At 47.2% G+C, this 18,661-nt stretch overlaps 1 protein-coding gene across 4 annotated transcripts in view; it reads left to right on the top strand.

The window, feature by feature from the left end:
* Positions 1 to 14,991, top strand: part of KCNH1 (potassium voltage-gated channel subfamily H member 1) — a 380,749-nt gene extending 365,758 nt beyond the window's left edge. For all 4 annotated transcript variants that reach the window (XM_084978106.1, XM_021063876.2, XM_084978109.1 and 1 more), the window contains one exon: positions 9,182 to 14,991. In XM_084978106.1, the coding sequence (XP_084834232.1) occupies positions 9,182 to 10,012 (831 nt within the window). In that variant the 3' untranslated portion in view covers positions 10,013 to 14,991. The remainder of the gene's footprint in view (positions 1 to 9,181) is intronic.
* The last annotated feature ends 3,670 nt before the right edge of the window (positions 14,992 to 18,661 follow it).

Raw genomic sequence — 18,661 nt, forward strand, 5'->3', positions numbered from 1 at the left:
CTACCCTTTCTAAGCTCAATTTTCCTCATTTGAAAAATAAAGATGATCGTACCCACCTGCTGAGGCTGCTTGAATGATGGCATGAGATAGCGTAGGTCAAACATTTAACAACAGTCGGTCCCTCCCGCTGTGGGACTGCTGCCACAAAGACATTCTTCTCTGTTGGGTGGCATTTCTGCTTTTGGTGCCATTACATGTGCAGTGCCCTGCATGAATGCCTTTGCCCCAAATTTTCACCTTTTATTCCTAATGCCAGCTTATTTTTCTAGAACCATCTGGAGGATCACCCCCACAAAGAATGATACATAATACATTTCCTCAGCAACTACTAACTGTCAGGTGCTCTTCTTAAGCATTTACTAACATTCTCCAACTTTATCTTCATGGTGACCTTGTGAAATCAGTAGTATTATCTGCTTTCACAGACAAAGAAACTGAGCTTGGGGACCATAATCCCAAGTCTGTCTGGGATCCAGAGTTATCACGGCACATGACTCTGCCCTCCCCCGTCCCTACCCTGGGCATCTCCAGCACCCTGTGCCTAAGCTGGGCATGTGCCAGTCTGCCTCCTGCAGGGCAGGACTGTGCTTTACTCTCTTCTAGCTCCAGGCACTGGCAGTACATGGTCTTAGCTCAGGGAGTGATTACTGACCTGGACTGGCCTCAGTCCCTCTGGGAACCCCCTACCCTCTGAGGCTCCTGCTCTGGGTGGACCTCATGTTCATGATGCTGTTGAGTGAAAAGCGGAGCATTTGATTCCACAACAAACAGAAATGGCCATTCTGAGGAGGTTAAGAAGCAGCCTTTTCAAAAAGCAAAACCCAACCTACTGCCCTGTTGTATCTCTCCATCTCCTGTTTGTTTTTCCCTATTTTCAGTTTCTTTTTTTTCTTTTAATAAACTTTATTCGGAAAAAAAATTAGATTCATATGAAATTCATAACAGTCTATATACCCCTTACTAGTTTCTCCAGTGTTTCCATCTTGCAAAACTATAGGAAAACATCACATTTAGTATATTGACATTGACAGTCAAGATACAGAACGTTTACTTTGCCTCAAGGATTCCTCATGTTTTCTTCAGCCCCCACCCCCTGTATCCTACCTACATTTCCACAGTCCCTAGACATCACTTGTGTCTTCTTCATTTTTATAGTTTTGTCATTTCAGTAATACTGTATTTGTGTAATAAGACAGTATTTAACATTTAGGGATTAGTTTTCTCCACGTGAAACTTGGGAGATTCACCCAAGTTATTGTGTGTCTCAAAAATGTGTTCCCTTTCATCACTGAGTAGTATTCCACGGTATGGATGTTCCACAGTTTGCTTTTTCACTTCTTAAGATGGCCATGTTCATTAATCTTCGTGCTTATGCTCTCCCATAAAACCAGGCAGGGCCACTGGTGGAGGGGCCTGGTAGATGAGGAAACCATGAGGAAGGCAATGTCACCAGGGCCTTTAGGGGCATTAGAGTGCCCCCCCCCCCACTGGAGGGGAGCACACACACTATTCTTTCTAAGTGGCTTGAGTCAGTGCCAGCACGGACCCCAACTCTGAGGGAAGAGGCTTGGCCTTCCCCTGTCATGGAGTAGCAATGCATGTGTGCCTTGCATGCAGTAGATGCTCAATAAATGTTTGCTTGGCATGGTGTCCTCTACTCTAGAGAGCAAACCAGCTTTTTGTCAAATCAAAGAAAGAAGGAGCTAAAAGTGATTGCAAGGCTTACCAGTCAGTCTCCTTTCGGTCATCCAGGGACCAGGGGCTCGATGGTCTCATTGATGTCATCCTCCCTCCTCCCCCACGACCCCGTCCTGCCCCGGCTCAATCCCAGCACCGCAAAGGGGGGAAGGACAGCTAAGCTAGGCTAGAAGTGTGGGCTTAGGCTGAGAGGTGAGGAGGGGGCTGGGGTGGTGAGTGGCCACCCGCCTGCATGAGTGCGTGTGCACTTTCACATGGCAGAATGGCAGTGACCTCACTAGTCATCAGTCCTGGGGTTCTGAGACTCTGGGTAAGCAGAATCCCTTGAGCGTTTGCTGCAAATGCCAGTTTCTGACCTGGCCACAGGAAGTTCTCACTCAGTAGATAACAATGCCTCCAGGTGGTTCTGAACTGCAGCCAGATTTGAGAACTGTTGATCCATTTCAGCCAGAGAAGGATGTGACTTGCCCAAGGCCACACAGCAGCAGGTCAGTGGCAGAGCTGGGAACATTCCAAGTCTGTGTTCTTTCTACTATTCTCTGTGTGTTTCAGATTTGGGACATGTGTCAGAATTCAATAAAAAACAAAATAAATCCCTTTTGGTTTATCTATGGTTTTCTGTGATTCATACTTCAGTTTCTGTTTATGCAAACCACAGGGAATTGACATTATGTATATCTTTTTACTCCCTGATCGAATCTCCTTTAAGTAACTGGACTCCCATTCTCTGTGCTGCCAGGACTCTAGGTGGTCCATTTCCCTCCCAGGCCTATCACCTACATGTGCTACAGGGATCCTGTTACTCAGTGACTCTGAGGGGGCTCCAACTCCCCTAGGGCTGGTCTTGATGGGGTGTGAGCTCCTTAAATACAACCCAGAAGAGGCAGCTGATGGTCCTGACTCACCTCAGTCCCAGAGGGATTATTTTTTTGAACAAACTTGAAAATAACTGCTCAGGAAGCCCTGCAGCTTAAGAAGCCAGGTGTCAATTCAGGTCAGCTCAACAACTGTTTATTAAAGGACTCCCAGGCTCCAGGTCATTGCTTAGTGAGCCTTCGGAGGGATGTGGAGATAGATGAGAGGCACAGAAGCCATCCCTGCCCTGGAGCATTCTCTGTCTCCCCATTCAGAGCTGCTCAGAATTCTGCATGGGCTTCTGGTGCCCAGCAAACATAGCAGGTACTCCTGTGGGCTGGCAGGGCTAGGGAGGATCCAAAATTATCCCATCACTGGTGCCTGGACCAGTATTAGCCTGTCTCTAGGACTACGCCTCCCCAGTGGGTAATTAGAGGGTCCCTGTTAACAACCCCTCAAGACAGACCCTGGCAGGCACCTCTTTGTTGGTGTGGACCCTATCTATGGATTGGTGATACGAAGAAAGAAGACATCAAAGCAAAAGTACTGGCCAACTCCCTGAAGTTCTTTTTCTACCTAGCTGTGTGACATTGAGCAGGTCGGTCTACTAACTAAACCCCAGCTTTCCCGGCTTTTCAACTGTCAAATTGTGGAGGAGGTCCTTGCACACCTTTCAGGAATTTTGGCTTAAATGAGATAATGCACTTGAGTATGTGGAATAAGCTATAAAGCACAACACAAAGTACTGCATTATTAAAATCATTAATTGTTCGTTCTGGAAGGAAGTTTAGAGATGATCCCATCCATTGATTTTCAAAATGATGTTGAGGGCAACAGAATCCTTTCCTAGAATGAAATATTACATTGAAGCTCAATATATAACAGGAAAACAGAAAGAAAACCTGGCATAGCTGTGCTAGGAGTTGGGAAAGGAGGCTGTCCAGCTGGTGAGGGCAGGTGTGAAGGGACAGCTTGCTCAGGGCCCAGCAGGACTGAAACAAACCCTCCAGTCTTCCAGTTCCCAGGCCAGGTTCTTCCCATGACATTGGATTGTCTTCCACAGGAAGATCCAAGTTTGCACAAAAGAAAAATGCAAGAGCACTTGTCCTCATAGCAAAATGAATAAATAAACAAATGACAGGTTTATTTTAGGGCTACTTCTAAGTATCAGCTCTCTGAGATAATGTAAGAGACAGAACAGAAAAAAACTGGTCACACAGAGATGATGGAATCAGGATTAGGTCAGTCTGAAATGAAGGTGAGTGAAAATGGAAATCCTTTGGGATTTTATTTACACACTTCTCTTCAGGAGTATATATGTTATATATAGAGAAGACCATTTGTAATCTCTCTTTTTCCTTCTGCCCAGTAAACACAAAGATCAGACACAGATTTGTGTGTATGGAAGGGTGGGAGTGGGGTATACTTCACTCTACAGCCTCATAAGTTTTGACTCCTCAATATCTGAAAAGTCCTTCCTTTAGTCTTAAAACATCTCATTTCAAGTCTCAGAAGCCACCTGACCTTTGATATTGAGAGAGTTGCTAAGAGGACCCTGTGTGTTCTGAGCCAATCCTTTCCTTTTCTAACGTTGATTATGACCTCTGTCACTTCATCTTTCCAAGTAGAAGACATTGTCGCATTGATTCATTAGCTCATTTGTATCTGTTTCTATCCGCTCATTTATTCATTCATTCTAGAAGTATTTATTGAGGATCCCTAGGTGCCAGGCACCTTCTAAGTGCTGGAAATAATGAACAAATCAGACAATCTCTGCTCTCTTAGAGTATATAATAAATTTTTTATTTACTTTTTTGGGTTTTTGTTTTGTTTTTTTAGGGCCACACCTGTGGCATATGGAGGTTCACAGGCTAGGGGTCAAATCGGAGCTACAGCTGCCAGCCTATGCCACAGCCACAGCAACACAGGATTTGAGCCGCATCTGCGACCTACAGCACAGCTCACAGCAATGCCAGATCCTTAACCCACTGAGTGAGGCCAGGGATAGAACCTGCAACCTTATGGTTCCTAGTCAGATTCGTTTCCACTGCTCCACATCGGAAACTCCAGATAATAAGTTTTTTTAAAAAGTAAAAGGCACAATGTGACATGCAAAGTACTATGCTAGGCCTGCAGGGAGCCTTCAGAGGTATGGATGTAAGTAACTGGTATCTTGTTTAGAAATTGTTGCTTAAAAGGAACAAAACCCCATTCATATGAGCTCAAGTTAAAAGGGGATTTTTTTTAAATTGTTGAATTGAAGTGTAGTTGATTATAATACTGTGTTAGTTTCAGACATACAGCACAGCAATTCAGAATCTTTTCCCTTATAGATTATTAAAAAATATTGAGTATAGTTCCTATGATGTACTGTAGCTCCTCACTAGTTATCTATTTTATATATAGTAGTATATATATGTTAATCCCAACCTCTTAATATATCCCTCCCCCCTTCCTCATAAGTTTGTTTTTTTATGTCTGTGAGAATCTTTCTGTTTCGGAAAAAAGTTTGTCTGTGTGTACTTAGATTCCACATATAAGTCTTATCATGTGATATTTGTCTTTCTCTTTGGTTTACTTCACTTAGTATGATCATCTCTAGGTCCATCCATCTTGCTCCAAATGGCATCATTTCATTCTTTTTTATGGCCAAGTAAACTTCCTTTATATATATATATATATATATATATATATATATATATATATATAAAAATGTCCGTTAGGTTGCTTCTATATCTTGGCTGTTGTAACACAGTGCTACTATATACATCCCTATTCATGTTGGGGTGAATATAGGGATGTATGTAACTTTTTAAATTATATTTTTGTCAAGATATATGCTCAGGGGTGGGATTGCAGGACCATATGGCAACTCTATTTTTGGTTTTTTGAAGAACTTCCATACTGTTTTCCATAATGTCTTCTACATTCCCACCAAGATTGTAGAAGAGTTCCCTTTTTCTCTAGACCCTCTCCAACAGTTATTATTTGTAGACTTTTTGATGATGGCCATTCTGACTTTGGTGAGGTGACACCACATTGTTTTGATTTGCATTTCTCTAATAAATAATGATGTTGAGCTTCTTTACATGTGCCTCTTGTCCATCTGTATGTCTTCTTTGGAGAAATGTTATTTAGATCTTCTCATTTATATTGAACTGTATGAGCTGTTTGTATATTTTAGAGATTAATCCCTTGTTGGCCATATCCTGTGCAAATATTTTCTCCCACTTTGTAGAATGTCTTTTCATTTTGTTTATGGTTTCATTTGCTATGCAAAATATTTTAAGTAGGTCCCATTTGTTTTACTTCCATTTATCACAAGCTTTTTCTGCTTTTTCTGCTCTATTGAGATGATCATATGGTTTTTATTCTTTGGTTTGTTAATGTGGTATCATACTGAATGATTTGAGGATATTGAAGAATCCTTGCACCCCTGAGATAAATCCCATTTGATTGTGATGTACGATCCTTTTAATGTATTGTTGGATTCTGTTTGCTGGTATTTTATTGAGTATTTTTGTGTCTGTGTTCATCAATGTTATTGGCCTGTAATACTCTCTTTTTGGTGATATCTTTGTTGTTTTGTGTATTAGGCTGATGGTGGCCTTACAGAATGAGTTTGGAAGTACTCCTTCCTCTGCAGCTTTTTGGAAGAGTTTCAGAAAGACTGGTGTTAATGCTTCTCTAAATGTTTGATAGAATTCGCCTATCAAGCTATCTGGCCCTAAAGTTTTGTTTGTTAGGTGTTGTTTTTCTTTTGTTTGTTTTGATGGCCACACCCACATCATATGGAAATTCCTGGGCCAGGGATTGAGTCTGAGCCACCAGCTGCATCCTGTGCCATAACTGCAACAACCCCAGATCTTTAACCCACTGTGCCACAGCAGGAGTTTCTGTTGGGAGTTTTTAAATCACAGATTCAATTTCAGTACTTGTAATTAGTCTGTTCATATTTTCTTTTTTCTTTTTATTGTTTTATTAAAGTATAGTTGATTTACAATGTTGTGCCAATTTTGGTCTGTTCATATTTTCTATTCCTTCTTAGGAGATTGTACCTTTCTATGAATTTGTCCATTTCTTCTAGGTTGTCCATTTTATTGGCGTAGAGTTGTAAAGGGGGGCTGTTGATAAGAATCAAATGTTCTTCAGAATAATGGCAGGAACCAGACAGCTCTAAAAACCATCATCTCTTTGGGGTATATTCACATTGTCATCCATTCTGCCCTTTTCTCTTTTTTTTCCCCTCATTCTCCTCTGTTGCATCTTCTTTTCTTATCCTCTTCATCTTTCCTCCCTTCTCTGAGAGTGGGTGAGGCAATAAATAGCATCTCTACTGCCTATGGACACAGAAAGTAGTTAAGAGTGGAAGAATGAGCATGACAAGTGCCGCTAGGATTGGGAGGTGGGGGGATAACCTAGAGCTCCACGAAATCGAAGAGGGCTTGGTGGAGGAGGTGCTGTTTGAGCCGGACCTTGGTGTGAGGAGGATTTGGGTTCTGGATAGATATCAAGGGCCCTTCCCAGAACAGAGGTGGGAGACTGCCAACTCAGAGCAGTGGGAAACAGACAGAAGGGTCCGATCGTTCTACTTGTCATCATTCTCCCATCCCTGTGATCCCTTTTGTTGGGTCCTTTTCAGTGTGGAAGGGTTCTCCTGAGTCCCACAGTTTGGATCTGCAGGCTAGAGCATAGGAGCAGGTGGGATATGGCTGAAGGGAACCAGGGGAAGGTAGAGTTATAAAATTACAGCTGGGCAGGGGAGGGATAAGGGCAGGGATGGGAGAAATGCTGTCCAGGGGAGGTCAGAAAGCCTTGCACGGGGACCCAAGTAATGCAGCTTGAAGATTTAGCCAGGTGGCAAGAGGAGTGGCCACCCCATCCCACCCACCTGCTAGTATCAAGTCATCCAGTGACAGGGGGTTTGATGGAGAGGTCAGGTGACAGGTGTGAACCTGCAGCTTGCCAACAATTTGCTGACTGATCATTTGCATCAGCAATTCAGTGTTTGCCGGGTTCTTCTGTATTTATTGGCACTTTATATAAAATGACCATCTTGTTGGTCATATCTGAGAACCTAATGAGTGGTGCCATCATAGAGCCTGGGTGGGTGGGGGCTTCCTGGAGGAAGCAGTGTGAATTATGTTATCTTGTGCACCTGGGTTAAAAAGAAAAGCAAAGGCCTTGAAAATGTGGGGGCAGGAGGATTCCTTTTGAGCATTCCCAGTGGGCCAGTGCTTTCACATAAGTAATCTTCTGTTGGCTTTACATCAAGTTGAAAAGGTAGGGATTTTCCCCATTTTTGAAGGGAGAAACGGAGACTCAGAAATGAAGAAACCTTTGGGGTCTCACAGCTATGTGGCACAGCTGAGACCCCAGAGCCCAGGCTCCTGGCACGCCACCACATGTACCTCCCCAAGACCTGGGGGTCCGGCGGCAAGTCCTTGTGCAGGTAATGGGCCGGTCAGCGGCTGCCCGCACAGGGCTTTCCAGATTGTGGTGATGGGAAAGCTGCCCCTCTCCATCCCACAGACCTCTTCCCTACTTCTCAATCATCTCAAACCCTCTGGTCAGTTAATCAAATAACTCGTTGCAAATTGCTTCGTACAAGTTCGGGTATGGGATGAGTCAGGTATGTCCTTGATACACCTGCCACATGCAACATAAGCCGATGTCGGCCCAGGGGAACCCTTGTAGTATGTGGCTTGTGCTGCGCTCAGAGCCAGAGTCACGAGATGGTGTTGCTGGCCGGCTCTCCATCCTCCACAGAAAGCCCTGTCCTCCGTCGTCAGTAAGTTCCTCTTGGACATCGAATGGATCTGAGGTGTAATTGCTCGGGTACAAGTTTCTTCGAGGAAACTTGTCTGTTATATGACATTTAGCTACCCTGAGCCTTGATTTCCTCGTCTCTAAATAATAATCTGTGCCCTGGTGACCTCAGTGGTGTCAGAAGGAATACAGGAAGTAACGTGAAGGTCATGGGCCTTTCTTCTCCCATGAGCTCCCTGAGGACGGGGAGGTACTGAGACTAGCCTGTACTTTTCACAGCCAACTGCATCCACGTGGGGCTCAGATCTGCAGATGCCAAGGGCAGTCGTAGCCTGGGGACCTGGCTGAACGACTCTGGACGGTCGTGTAATCTGTCAGGGATGCTCCAACTTGGGTGCTTCACAATCACCTGGGGAGCCTTTTGAGGTTCAGATTCAAGGGCTTCCCATCTGGTGATTTGAATGCAGTAGGTCTGAGGTGGGGTCAGCCAGATGATACTGAAGTGCAGGCCAGGACCAGTGAAAGGGGGCCCAGGCTCAGAGGCCAGGGCAGCCTCCTGGGAGGAGGCCACTTGGCGTCTCCAGCCTCCGGGCTTGCGGGGATGGAGACGCTGGAGGCTTGATTCTCTTGAGGAGGGAGGGTGACAGCAGGAGTGGAGTCCCTGGTGGCGGAGAGGTGGGAACAGGTCAGAAAGGGACTGGATTGCTGTCACTGAGAAAGGCCCCAGAGGCCTCGCTGTGAGCCCCATCCCTGGCGGGGGGGGCGCCGGACGGGGGGCGGTGATGGGTAGAAGTGATGGGCAGAGGGACCGAGCCCCGCCAGTGCCAGCCTAACGCGCGTGTCCCTGTGTTTCCGCCAGATCGTCTTCCGCAAGATCAGCGACGTGAAACGGGAGGAGGAGGAGCGCATGAAACGCAAGAACGAGGCCCCGCTCATCCTGCCCCCGGACCACCCGGTCCGGCGGCTCTTCCAGAGGTTCCGACAGCAGAAGGAGGCCAGGCTGGCTGCGGAGCGGGGCGGCCGGGACCTGGACGACCTGGATGTGGAGAAGGGCAGTGTCCTGGCGGAGCACAGCCACCACGGTCTGGGGAAGGCCAGCGTCGTCACGGTCCGCGAGAGCCCCGCCACGCCCGTCGCCTTCCCCGCGGCCGCCGCGGCCTCGGGGCTGGACCACGCCCGGCTGCAGGCGCCCGGGGCCGGCGGGGGCGACGGCGCCAAGCGCAAGGGCTGGGCCCGCTTCAAGGACGCCGGCGGGAAGGCCGAGGACTGGAGCAAGGTGTCCAAGGCCGAGTCCATGGAGACCCTCCCCGAGAGGACAAAGGCCACCGGCGAGGCCACCCTCAAGAAGACGGACTCGTGCGACAGTGGCATCACCAAGAGCGACCTGCGCCTGGACCACGTGGGCGAGGCCCGGAGCCCCCAGGACCGGAGCCCCGTCTTGGCGGAGGTCAAGCACGGCTTCTACCCCATCCCCGAGCAGACGCTGCAGGCCACCGTCCTGGAGGTGAAACACGAGCTGAAGGAGGACATCAAGGCCTTAAACAGCAAAATGACCAACATTGAGAAGCAGCTCTCCGAGATCCTCAGGATATTAACTGCCAGGAGGGCCTCCCAGTCGCCGCAGGAGCCCTTTGAGATATCGAGGCCCCAGTCCCCAGAGTCAGGGAGAGACGTTTTTGGAGCCAGCTGAGAGGTCTGTGGACCAAAAAAAAAGAGAGACAAAAACCTACCATCCTGCCCTAGACACCACCGCCACCACACACACCTACACGACCAGCCACATTCAAGGTGGGCTTTTCCCCGACGGAAAATCCACGTGGGACCAGTCACGCTTAGGCAAAGCGCCCTCCTGTGCTCTCTCTGGGGAAAGATCCGGGCAGAGGTGTGCAAGACGGCAGCTGCATCTGAACTGTCTTTGCACAGTTTGGCAAGAGGGGACATGCTGTCTGAAGGGTATTGTCCTTCGTTTCTAATTTTTTTACTGCCATGACGTTTGTAAAAGATGAAAACTACCAGGAAGCAACAGCAGCCGTTGGGGATTGTGTGTGGGGGCGGGGGGGGGGGGGCGGGCACCAAGAACCCCTTATGTACATGCTTGGCTCCTTTGCCAAGACCCTCGAAGACTGCTGTGGGCACAGGGAGCGCCCAGCTTTCCCTGTCCCTGCCCAGCCTGTGTCTGATGTCACCTTGTATTTTCCTACCGTAGTCATTTGTAACAAGCCCGGGAGAAGGGGAGCTTGAGGGACAGGGAGGGTCAAGCCGTTGGACTTTGTCTCTAATGGTTAAGGCCCCAAAGCAGCTGAGGTGCTTCCGTGCCTCCTGTAGACACTTACAGCCGGGGATCTTCAGGTCTCCTTTCCCAGAAGAGAGGAGCTGCAGAGGGCCCGTGCACACGCAGAGATTCTCTGCACGTGGTCCCCAGCCCGCTCCTTTGGGACAGTGGAAGGGGAGGGGCCCTGGTGGCCCCGGATGCATCTCTGGCCTGGCTCTGCGCCACTGGCCTCATGACACAGGCCCCTTTGCTTCTTTTCCTTCTCAACCTCTTCCCAAATGTTCCTGTGGCATTCCTCAGGGTATGGGGCATCGGCAGGAAGGGTGATGAGCCCAGATTTGCTTCATTAGCAAAGCAGACACACACGTAACCTCAGAAAAATGATTGTAGCCAGTGCTATGTTTATGATTCTCATTGGGGTTGCCCTAGAGAAGTTTGTATTTTGTCCACTGCATGGGGTCATTACAGGATACTCGGCAGCCATGCTTGGCCTTATTTTAAAGCTCATCTCTTTGTCTCACACTAACGTCAGTAGGACTTCGAGAGAAGACTGCCGGGCCGTGATTGTATCTGCTTCAGAGGCTGGAAAAGAGAATGAGGCAGGGGCTTGCAGGCTGTCTCAGTGAAGTGATGGAGAGAGGTGGCATGGAGCTGTGGTCCACGGGGAAGGTCTGAGCTTAGACCACTGATCACGGAGCCACCTACGGGTCATTGGGGTCCCTACACTCCATGATACTTGGGACACTCTGCTGCCTCACAGTCACCAGGGATCAGGTTATTCTTGTGCTTGGGCTTCTTTTGGTGGCATCTGAGAAAGGAAAGAGACAAGGTCTCTCCCAGGCAAAGTGCAGAGAGAGGTCAGGACCCTAAAAATTGATCAGCAATTTAAGCTGGAAGTTCAGCTCCTAAAAACTCAGCTTTGAGACAGTGACATGAGGGAGTGCAGGTGATCTGGACTGTTAGTGACAGCATGGGATCATGGTGGGGGGCGGGGGGGGGGCGATGTGTGCCAGCCTTCTGCATGTGTTACGCTGAGGTGACCCCATCCTTAGCCCCTCTGCCTGGTGTTGCTTCACGGCAGAATTCTGGAGCCCAACACAGATTGCCCACCATGCTGAAGGGAGCCTGACAGGTCAGGACCTGCCCCACCAAAGATCGCTAGCGTTTCTAAAGTCCCCCACCCCCACCCCATCTGGTCCCCCTGGCTCCCTACCCCTTCTGTCACTCTCAGTGGCCATGGCATGACCTTGGACATGGCCCTCAGTTGTCCCTGCAGAGTGGGGCTGTCCTCTCCTGGCTCCCAGGGTTGGCACAGACAGCCCTGGGGAGCAGGGTCTGTGGGTCCAGGGCAGGGTCTTTCCTCAGAGGCCATGTGCACTCAGGCAGCTTCTCCTGTGAGGCTTATTGGGGTGGCCTCTGGCTTCTGGGGCTGAGACATTACTGGGTTCAGCCTCAGATGGCAGCACACACACAAAAGTGAAATTTCCCAGGGCTGAGAGTCATGACTGTCTGACTCCGGACAGGCCATGGGGGCTTTTGGCCTCTTAACTTGAGAAGCTGCCAATGCGTCCTTGGGGCCGAGGCTGTAAAACATCTGGAATCCCACCTTCTGGCTGCCCCTGAAATGTTTTGGTTTGCCATTCCTTAAACATGCTCGTCAACCTGCTTCCAAAGTGTAGGACCCACTACTTTTAAGGCAGGCAAGGGGCCCATCACTCCAGCATCCAGCTTCAGAAGCACCTGCCCAGCTCTCTGGGACAGGGTGACAGGCTCCTGTCCAGGCACCCTGCAGGCCTTTCCCTCCAGCTCGGCTTGAGGGATACAGGTGTCCATTCAAAAATGACTCCCCAGCTGGCTCTCAGGGGCCAAGATGCTGAGATGTGAGGCTTTGAAGTCCAGACTTGGTTTGGGGGAAAAACGATGAATGTACCCCTGGATTGACTCCTAGGATTCAAACTGGGATAATAATGACATGAAGCCCAGATCTGCTCATCTTGGGGTCACAGCGCCTTGCAATACGTGCACCTGGAGGTGACTGCATATGCTTTTATTCTTCTGCATTTAAGGATTTGAGGGATTTTTGCTGTAATGGTTTTGACAAAAATTTTTTAAATGAGCCAAACCTTCTTTCCTTGCATTTCTATGACATGCACTTGGCCTCGGGCTGCTCTGTGCGCACTACCTACGCTTGCCCAGATGCTGCTCTGGCTTGTCCAGCAGGGACCACGAGCTTCAGGTACCATGACTCTAACTTCCACTATACACCGTTACCAGGTGGCTGATGGGAAATCAGGGAAACAGAGTGTTGGGGTGTCGCACCCAACCTTTAGACTTTAGCAAACTTTTGCTGAGAGATGTAGATTTACCTGAGCTGGGTTTTTGTTTTTGTTTTCCTTTTTGACAGGAAGAGGACGTGATGTGTTAGTACCGTCATCCGGTAATTACTGGTTCCTTGATCTCTTACATCAGCCCCTTACTTGGAATGTCATTTCTAAGGATGCTCCATTTGCTAGACAGTATGCTGACTGGCCGTTTGGAGCAGGAGGTCCCTGCCACTTGGGTATTTGTGGAACACACCCGCCCCTGCTGATGGCGGTGTGGGAGTGAGGGTTGTGTCTGGGAGGTCAGATGGCCCGTGGAGCAGTGTGCCTGTTCTTGGTGGAGAATGCCATCGCGGCAGTGAGTGCTGCCACACCATACGCCACAAGGGCTCCCCCACTGCGTATGACGAGACCCCCACAGGAAGGCAAAGGGCACAGCCGTCTGGTTGCGAAGCCCTGGTCTAGCACAGTGTCGCGCTCGCCAACCTTCATCTGTCCCCTCACGGTCACACCCCTCACGTGATTCTAAGATCATCCTTTACACTCTGGACCTCACCTTAAATCTGTAGAGAGCGTTTGTAGCCAGTAGTAGGCAACCAGTGGCTTCTACAAATGCTGATGCTTTGACCACATGGCTCCCATGTCTTATTGTCCAAATCCGGGGCTTGTTTGACTCTTAACCTTCTAGATCATTCTCTGTGCTGCCACAGGCCCTTTCTGGAACCCTCTTCCAGAAGTGGCAATAGCCCAGCTCAGAGTGAACGTGTATGCCACCTCGCCGTCCATCCAGCATCCTTCCTCTCTTAATCCTTAGGTGGAAGGTGAAAGTATTAAGCCAGCTGTTTGGGGAGGAAATGAATGCCTTAGAAACACCAGGTTGGTGTAGGAAAAGTCTCATCTCCCCTTGCTGCCTTGACCACCATATGGCACGTGCACCCTCTGAGAAATTTCAGGAGCCCCGGCAGAGACACATGTTGATGTATTTGGGGTGAATAGAGTGTACAGTGTTTTGCAATAAAGACGTTTCGCCTTAAGACCCTTGAATGGATCTCCAGCCGTGATGGAGCTGCCAAAACTCTTTCCCCTGATGTGATGTTGCTTAAAGAGGAGGCCCCCTGAGGGCACCCTCGAACCCCCGGGGCATCCTCCCGCCTCTCACTCCGTCATTATACTGCCTTCTCGCTCGCTTCAGTAAAAAGGACCTTCACCAGCTCTTGTGCCCTCCAGCTGGAGGAGAGTCCACTGTCCTCACAGCAGCAACTGCAGCCGTCACAGAAATCACCATCTTCTCCTCCAAGGTGGTGGTGCGGAGACGTTTTCATTTCCACCCCTCACAGTTCAAAAGAATCAATGTGAATTTGCCTCCCGCCTAAACTGACTTCCAATGAGACTCCCGTTCTCATGCGAGCATATCAGACTTCTCCTGGAACCCTTAGAACTGGACCCGGGGCGGGGGGGCCCTGGGGGGGGCCCTCCCCGCCCACCATTCAACTTTCCTTAGAGCCACTGTCTCTCATCTGTGACTTCTGAGTCAGCCAACAGATCCACTAGTTGTTCAACGAGAAGTTCACGGAGCTTGTCATCAGGATATGGATGGCTTTTATGTCAAAGAAGATGCAGTCTCTGCCCCCTCCCCATGAATGTATCTCCTGATATGCAGACGCCGTATCTGTGCACCCACTGGAGGCTGCCCGCCTGCGACATCTCAGTGACACTGCGAGGACCTCTCTACTCACGGGCAGTTCGTCGCTCCGGGGCTCCTCCTCATGTTAACACTCTTGCCATGGAGTCCCACCAAATCCTTCCTTGGGTTTTTCTTCTTCCTTTGCATCTGTCACTTTGTCCAAATGAGCACGGATCAGCTACGTGCAAGTGAGCGGATACTATTGTTGTGGTCTGCCGGGGGTGCTGCCAGGACGCCGCTATAGGACTGCAGCGTGGGGATGAGAAGGGACACGTGGCCCCGCCATTGATAGACTCTGCTCAACATTTTTAAACAAGCACAAATGATATTTGTAAAAAAAAAAAAAAGTTTAATTTTATTTATTATGGTAATAAATATTTTATACATGATAATACATGATTGCTCTGCCTTTCTTTAGATAATTTCAAGGCTTCATTGAAATTGGGTGTTCTGACCTAAGATGACAGAATGGGGTGGTACCTTCTAGTCCTTTGCAGGAGCCTGCGAGCTTTAATTTGGATGGCACCTATAAGTGTGGATTTGGGAGAACTGAAAATTCTAAAGACACCAAGATTGCGTGTATAGTGAGAGAGTGGTTGCGAAGGTGCTAATGCCGTGTGATCCTGAACTAGAGCGGTATCTGCTATCCAGACTCACAGACGCCTTCCAAACCTGGCATCGCTGGAAAATTGTGGTATAAATGCATGGGTTCAACACACAACTGAAGTTGACCTCCCACCTCGAACTGTGTTTTTAATCTTGAACAATGCGGATTGAAATTTGCGTATTCGTGCTCTTCTGCCTTTTAAAACCTATTGTCAAAATAATTAAGTGAATCTTCTTGGAATGACCCAGTGTGGACAACAGGAGTTCAGGTCTGGGCTTTAATTCATTGAGAGTGTCAGGCGCTCTTAAGGCAGAAGACTGCTTGCCCCTAAACCCCTGCTCACGGTGGAAGCCGCCACGATGTCGCCAACATGAGTTCTTGTTTAATATCCACGGACCACATTTCAAAAATGGCATTTTTATAGGTAGGAGAGTATCATAGAGGGTTGGGGAGTCTGTGATCTCTGAGCCGTATGCAGGCCCCGCTTGATTTCATAGGGCCACGGTTTAAATCTAGTATTTTTAAAAATTCAAATATAGTTGATTTGCAGTGTTGTGTTAATCTCTGCTGTACAGTGAAGTGATGCAGTTATACATACACAGTCTTTTTAAAATTTTTATTATGCTTTACCACAAAATATAATTCCCTGCTATCCAGTAGGACCTGTTCATCCACTCTATGTATAATAGCTTGCTAACCCAAACTCCCATTCCATCCCTCTCCTACCACCCCTCCCTCTTGGCAACCATAGGTCTGTTCTCTGTGTCTGTGAGTCTGTTTCTGTTTCATAAAAGTTCTTTTGCGTCATATTTTAATTCCACATATAAATGACAGCATGTGGTATTTGACTTTCTCTGACGTACCTCACTTAGTATGATAATCTCTAGGCTGTTGAGAATGGCGTTATTTCATTTCTTATGACTGAGTTGTGTGTGTGTATCACATCTTAGTCCATTCATCTGTCAATGGACATTTAGGTTGTGCGTATCACATTTTTTTTTTTGTCTTTTTTTTTTTTTTGGCTATTTTTGCCTTTTCTGGGGCCGCTCCCACGGCATATGGAGGTTAGGGGTCTAATCGGAGCTGTAGCCACTGGCCTACATCAGAGCCACAGCAACACCAGATCCAAGCCGCGTCTGTGACCTACACCACAGCTCACAGCAATGCCAGATCCTTAACCACTGAGCGAGGCCAGGGATCGAACCTGCAACCTCATGGTTCCTAGTCAGATTCATTGACCACTGAGCCACAACAGGAACTCCTATCACATCTTCTTAATCCATTCATCTGTCAGTGGATATCTAGGTTGTTTGCATGTCTTGCCTATTATGAATAGTTCTGCTATGAACACTAGGGGGCATGTATCTTTTTTTTTTTTTTTTCAGGGCCACACCCACAGCCTATGGAAGTTCCCAGGCTAGGGGTCAAATCGGAGCTACAGCCTGCACCACAGCCACAGCAAAGCCAGATCCGAGATGTGTCTGCGACCTACACCACAGCTCACGGCAATGCCAGATCCTTTAGCCCACTGAGAGGGGCCAGGGATCAAACCATCATCCTCATGGATACTAGTTGGCTTTGTTACCACTGAGCCACCACAGGAACTCCCTGTATCTTTTTGAATTATATGTTGTCAGGACCCATGCCCTGGAGTGGGATTGTTGGATCATATGAAAACTCTACCCTTAGTTTTCTGAGAAACCAACTTACATTCTCGCCAACAGTGTAGGAGAGTTTCCTTTTCTCCACATCCTCGCCAGCATTTGCTATTTGTAAACTTGTTAATGATGGCCATTCTGACTGGTATGAGGTGGTACCTCATTGTAGTTTTAACTTGCGTTTCTCTAGTAATTACTGATGTTGAGAATCTTTTCCTGTGCCTGTTGGCCATCTGTTTATTGTCTTTGGAGAAATGTCTATTTAGTTCTGCCCATTTTTCAGTTGGGTTGTTTTTATGTTCTTGAGTTGCATAAACTGTTTGTATATTTTAGAAATTAAGCCCCAGTCAGTTGCATCGTTTGCAATATTTTCTCCCATTCAGTAGGTTGCTTATAATTTCCTTTGCTGTGCAGAAGCTTGTTAATTTGATTAGGTCCCATTTGTTTATTTGTGCTTTTATTTCTATTGCGATTTACATCAGACAATGTTTTACCTATGTTCTCTTCTCGGAGTCTTACGGTATCATGTCTTAAGTCTTTAAGCCATTTGGAGTTCGTTTTTGTGTATGGTATGAGGTGTGTTCTAACTTCACTGATTTGCATGCAGCTGTCCAGTTTTCCCAGCACCCCTTGCTAAAGAGACTGTCTTTTTCCCCTTGTACATTCTTGCCTTTGTTGAAGATTAATTGACCATAGGTGTGTTTATTTCTGGTCTCTCTAGTCTGTTCCATTGATCCATGCTGTTTTGATTACTGTAGCTTTTTAGTATTGTCTGAAGTCTGGGAGGGTTATGCCTTCTGCTGTGTTCTTATTCCTTGGGATTGCTCTGGCAATTCTGGGCCTTTAATGGTTCCATATACCTTTTCAGATTATTTGTTCCAGTTCTGTGAAAAATGTCATGGGAAATTTGATGGGGACATGTTAACCCTGCAGATTGCTTTGGGTAGTATGGCTATTTTAATGATAATCTTCCAACACAAGTTTTAATGTTTTATAGTTCTCAGGATATGTCTTTCAGCTTCTTGGTCAGATTTATTTCTGAGTGGGTTTTTTTTTTTTTTTCCTTGGTGCAGTTTTAAAAGGTGTTATTCTTTTACATTTTTTTTTTTTTTGGTCTTTGTTTGTTTTTAGGGCCACATCAGCATCCTATGGAGGATCCCAGGCTAGGGGTCACATCAGAGCTGCAGCTGCCGGCCTACACCACAACCATAGCAACACGATATCTGAGCCGCATCTGCAGCCTACACCACAGCTCAGGGCAATGCCAGATCCTTAACCTACTGAGCGAGGCCAGGGATCAAACCTGCATCCTCATGGATACCTGTTGGGTTCATTAACCACTGAGCCACAATGGGAACTCCCACATTCCCTTTCTGATATTTCATTGTTAGTGTAAAGAAATGCAACTGATTTTTATGTGTTAATCTTGTATCATACTATCTTGCTGAATTTATCAATTCTAGTAATTTTTGTGTGATGTCTCTATAGGGTTTTCTATATATAATATCATGTTGTCTCCATAGATTGAGAGTTTATCTCTTCCCTTATAATTTGGATATCTTTCATTTCTTTTTTTGTCTGATTGCTATGGCTAGGACTTCAAATAGTATGTTAAGTAAAAGTGATGAAGAGTGGGTATCCTTGTCTTGTTTCAGATTTTAGCAGGAAAGCTTTCAGCTTTTTACCATTGAGTATTGTATTGGCTATGGATTTGTCATAAATGGCTTTTATTATGTTGAGATTATGTTCCCTCTATACCCACTTTGGTAAGAGTTTTTCTCAAAAATGGATACTGAA

Source organism: Sus scrofa, chromosome 9 (genome assembly GCF_054392235.1).
Source record: "Sus scrofa isolate SSC_HxYL_T2T_F1_AM1 chromosome 9, Sscrofa_HxYL_maternal_Yorkshire_Landrace_v2.0, whole genome shotgun sequence".
Lineage (NCBI taxonomy): Eukaryota > Metazoa > Chordata > Mammalia > Artiodactyla > Suidae > Sus > Sus scrofa.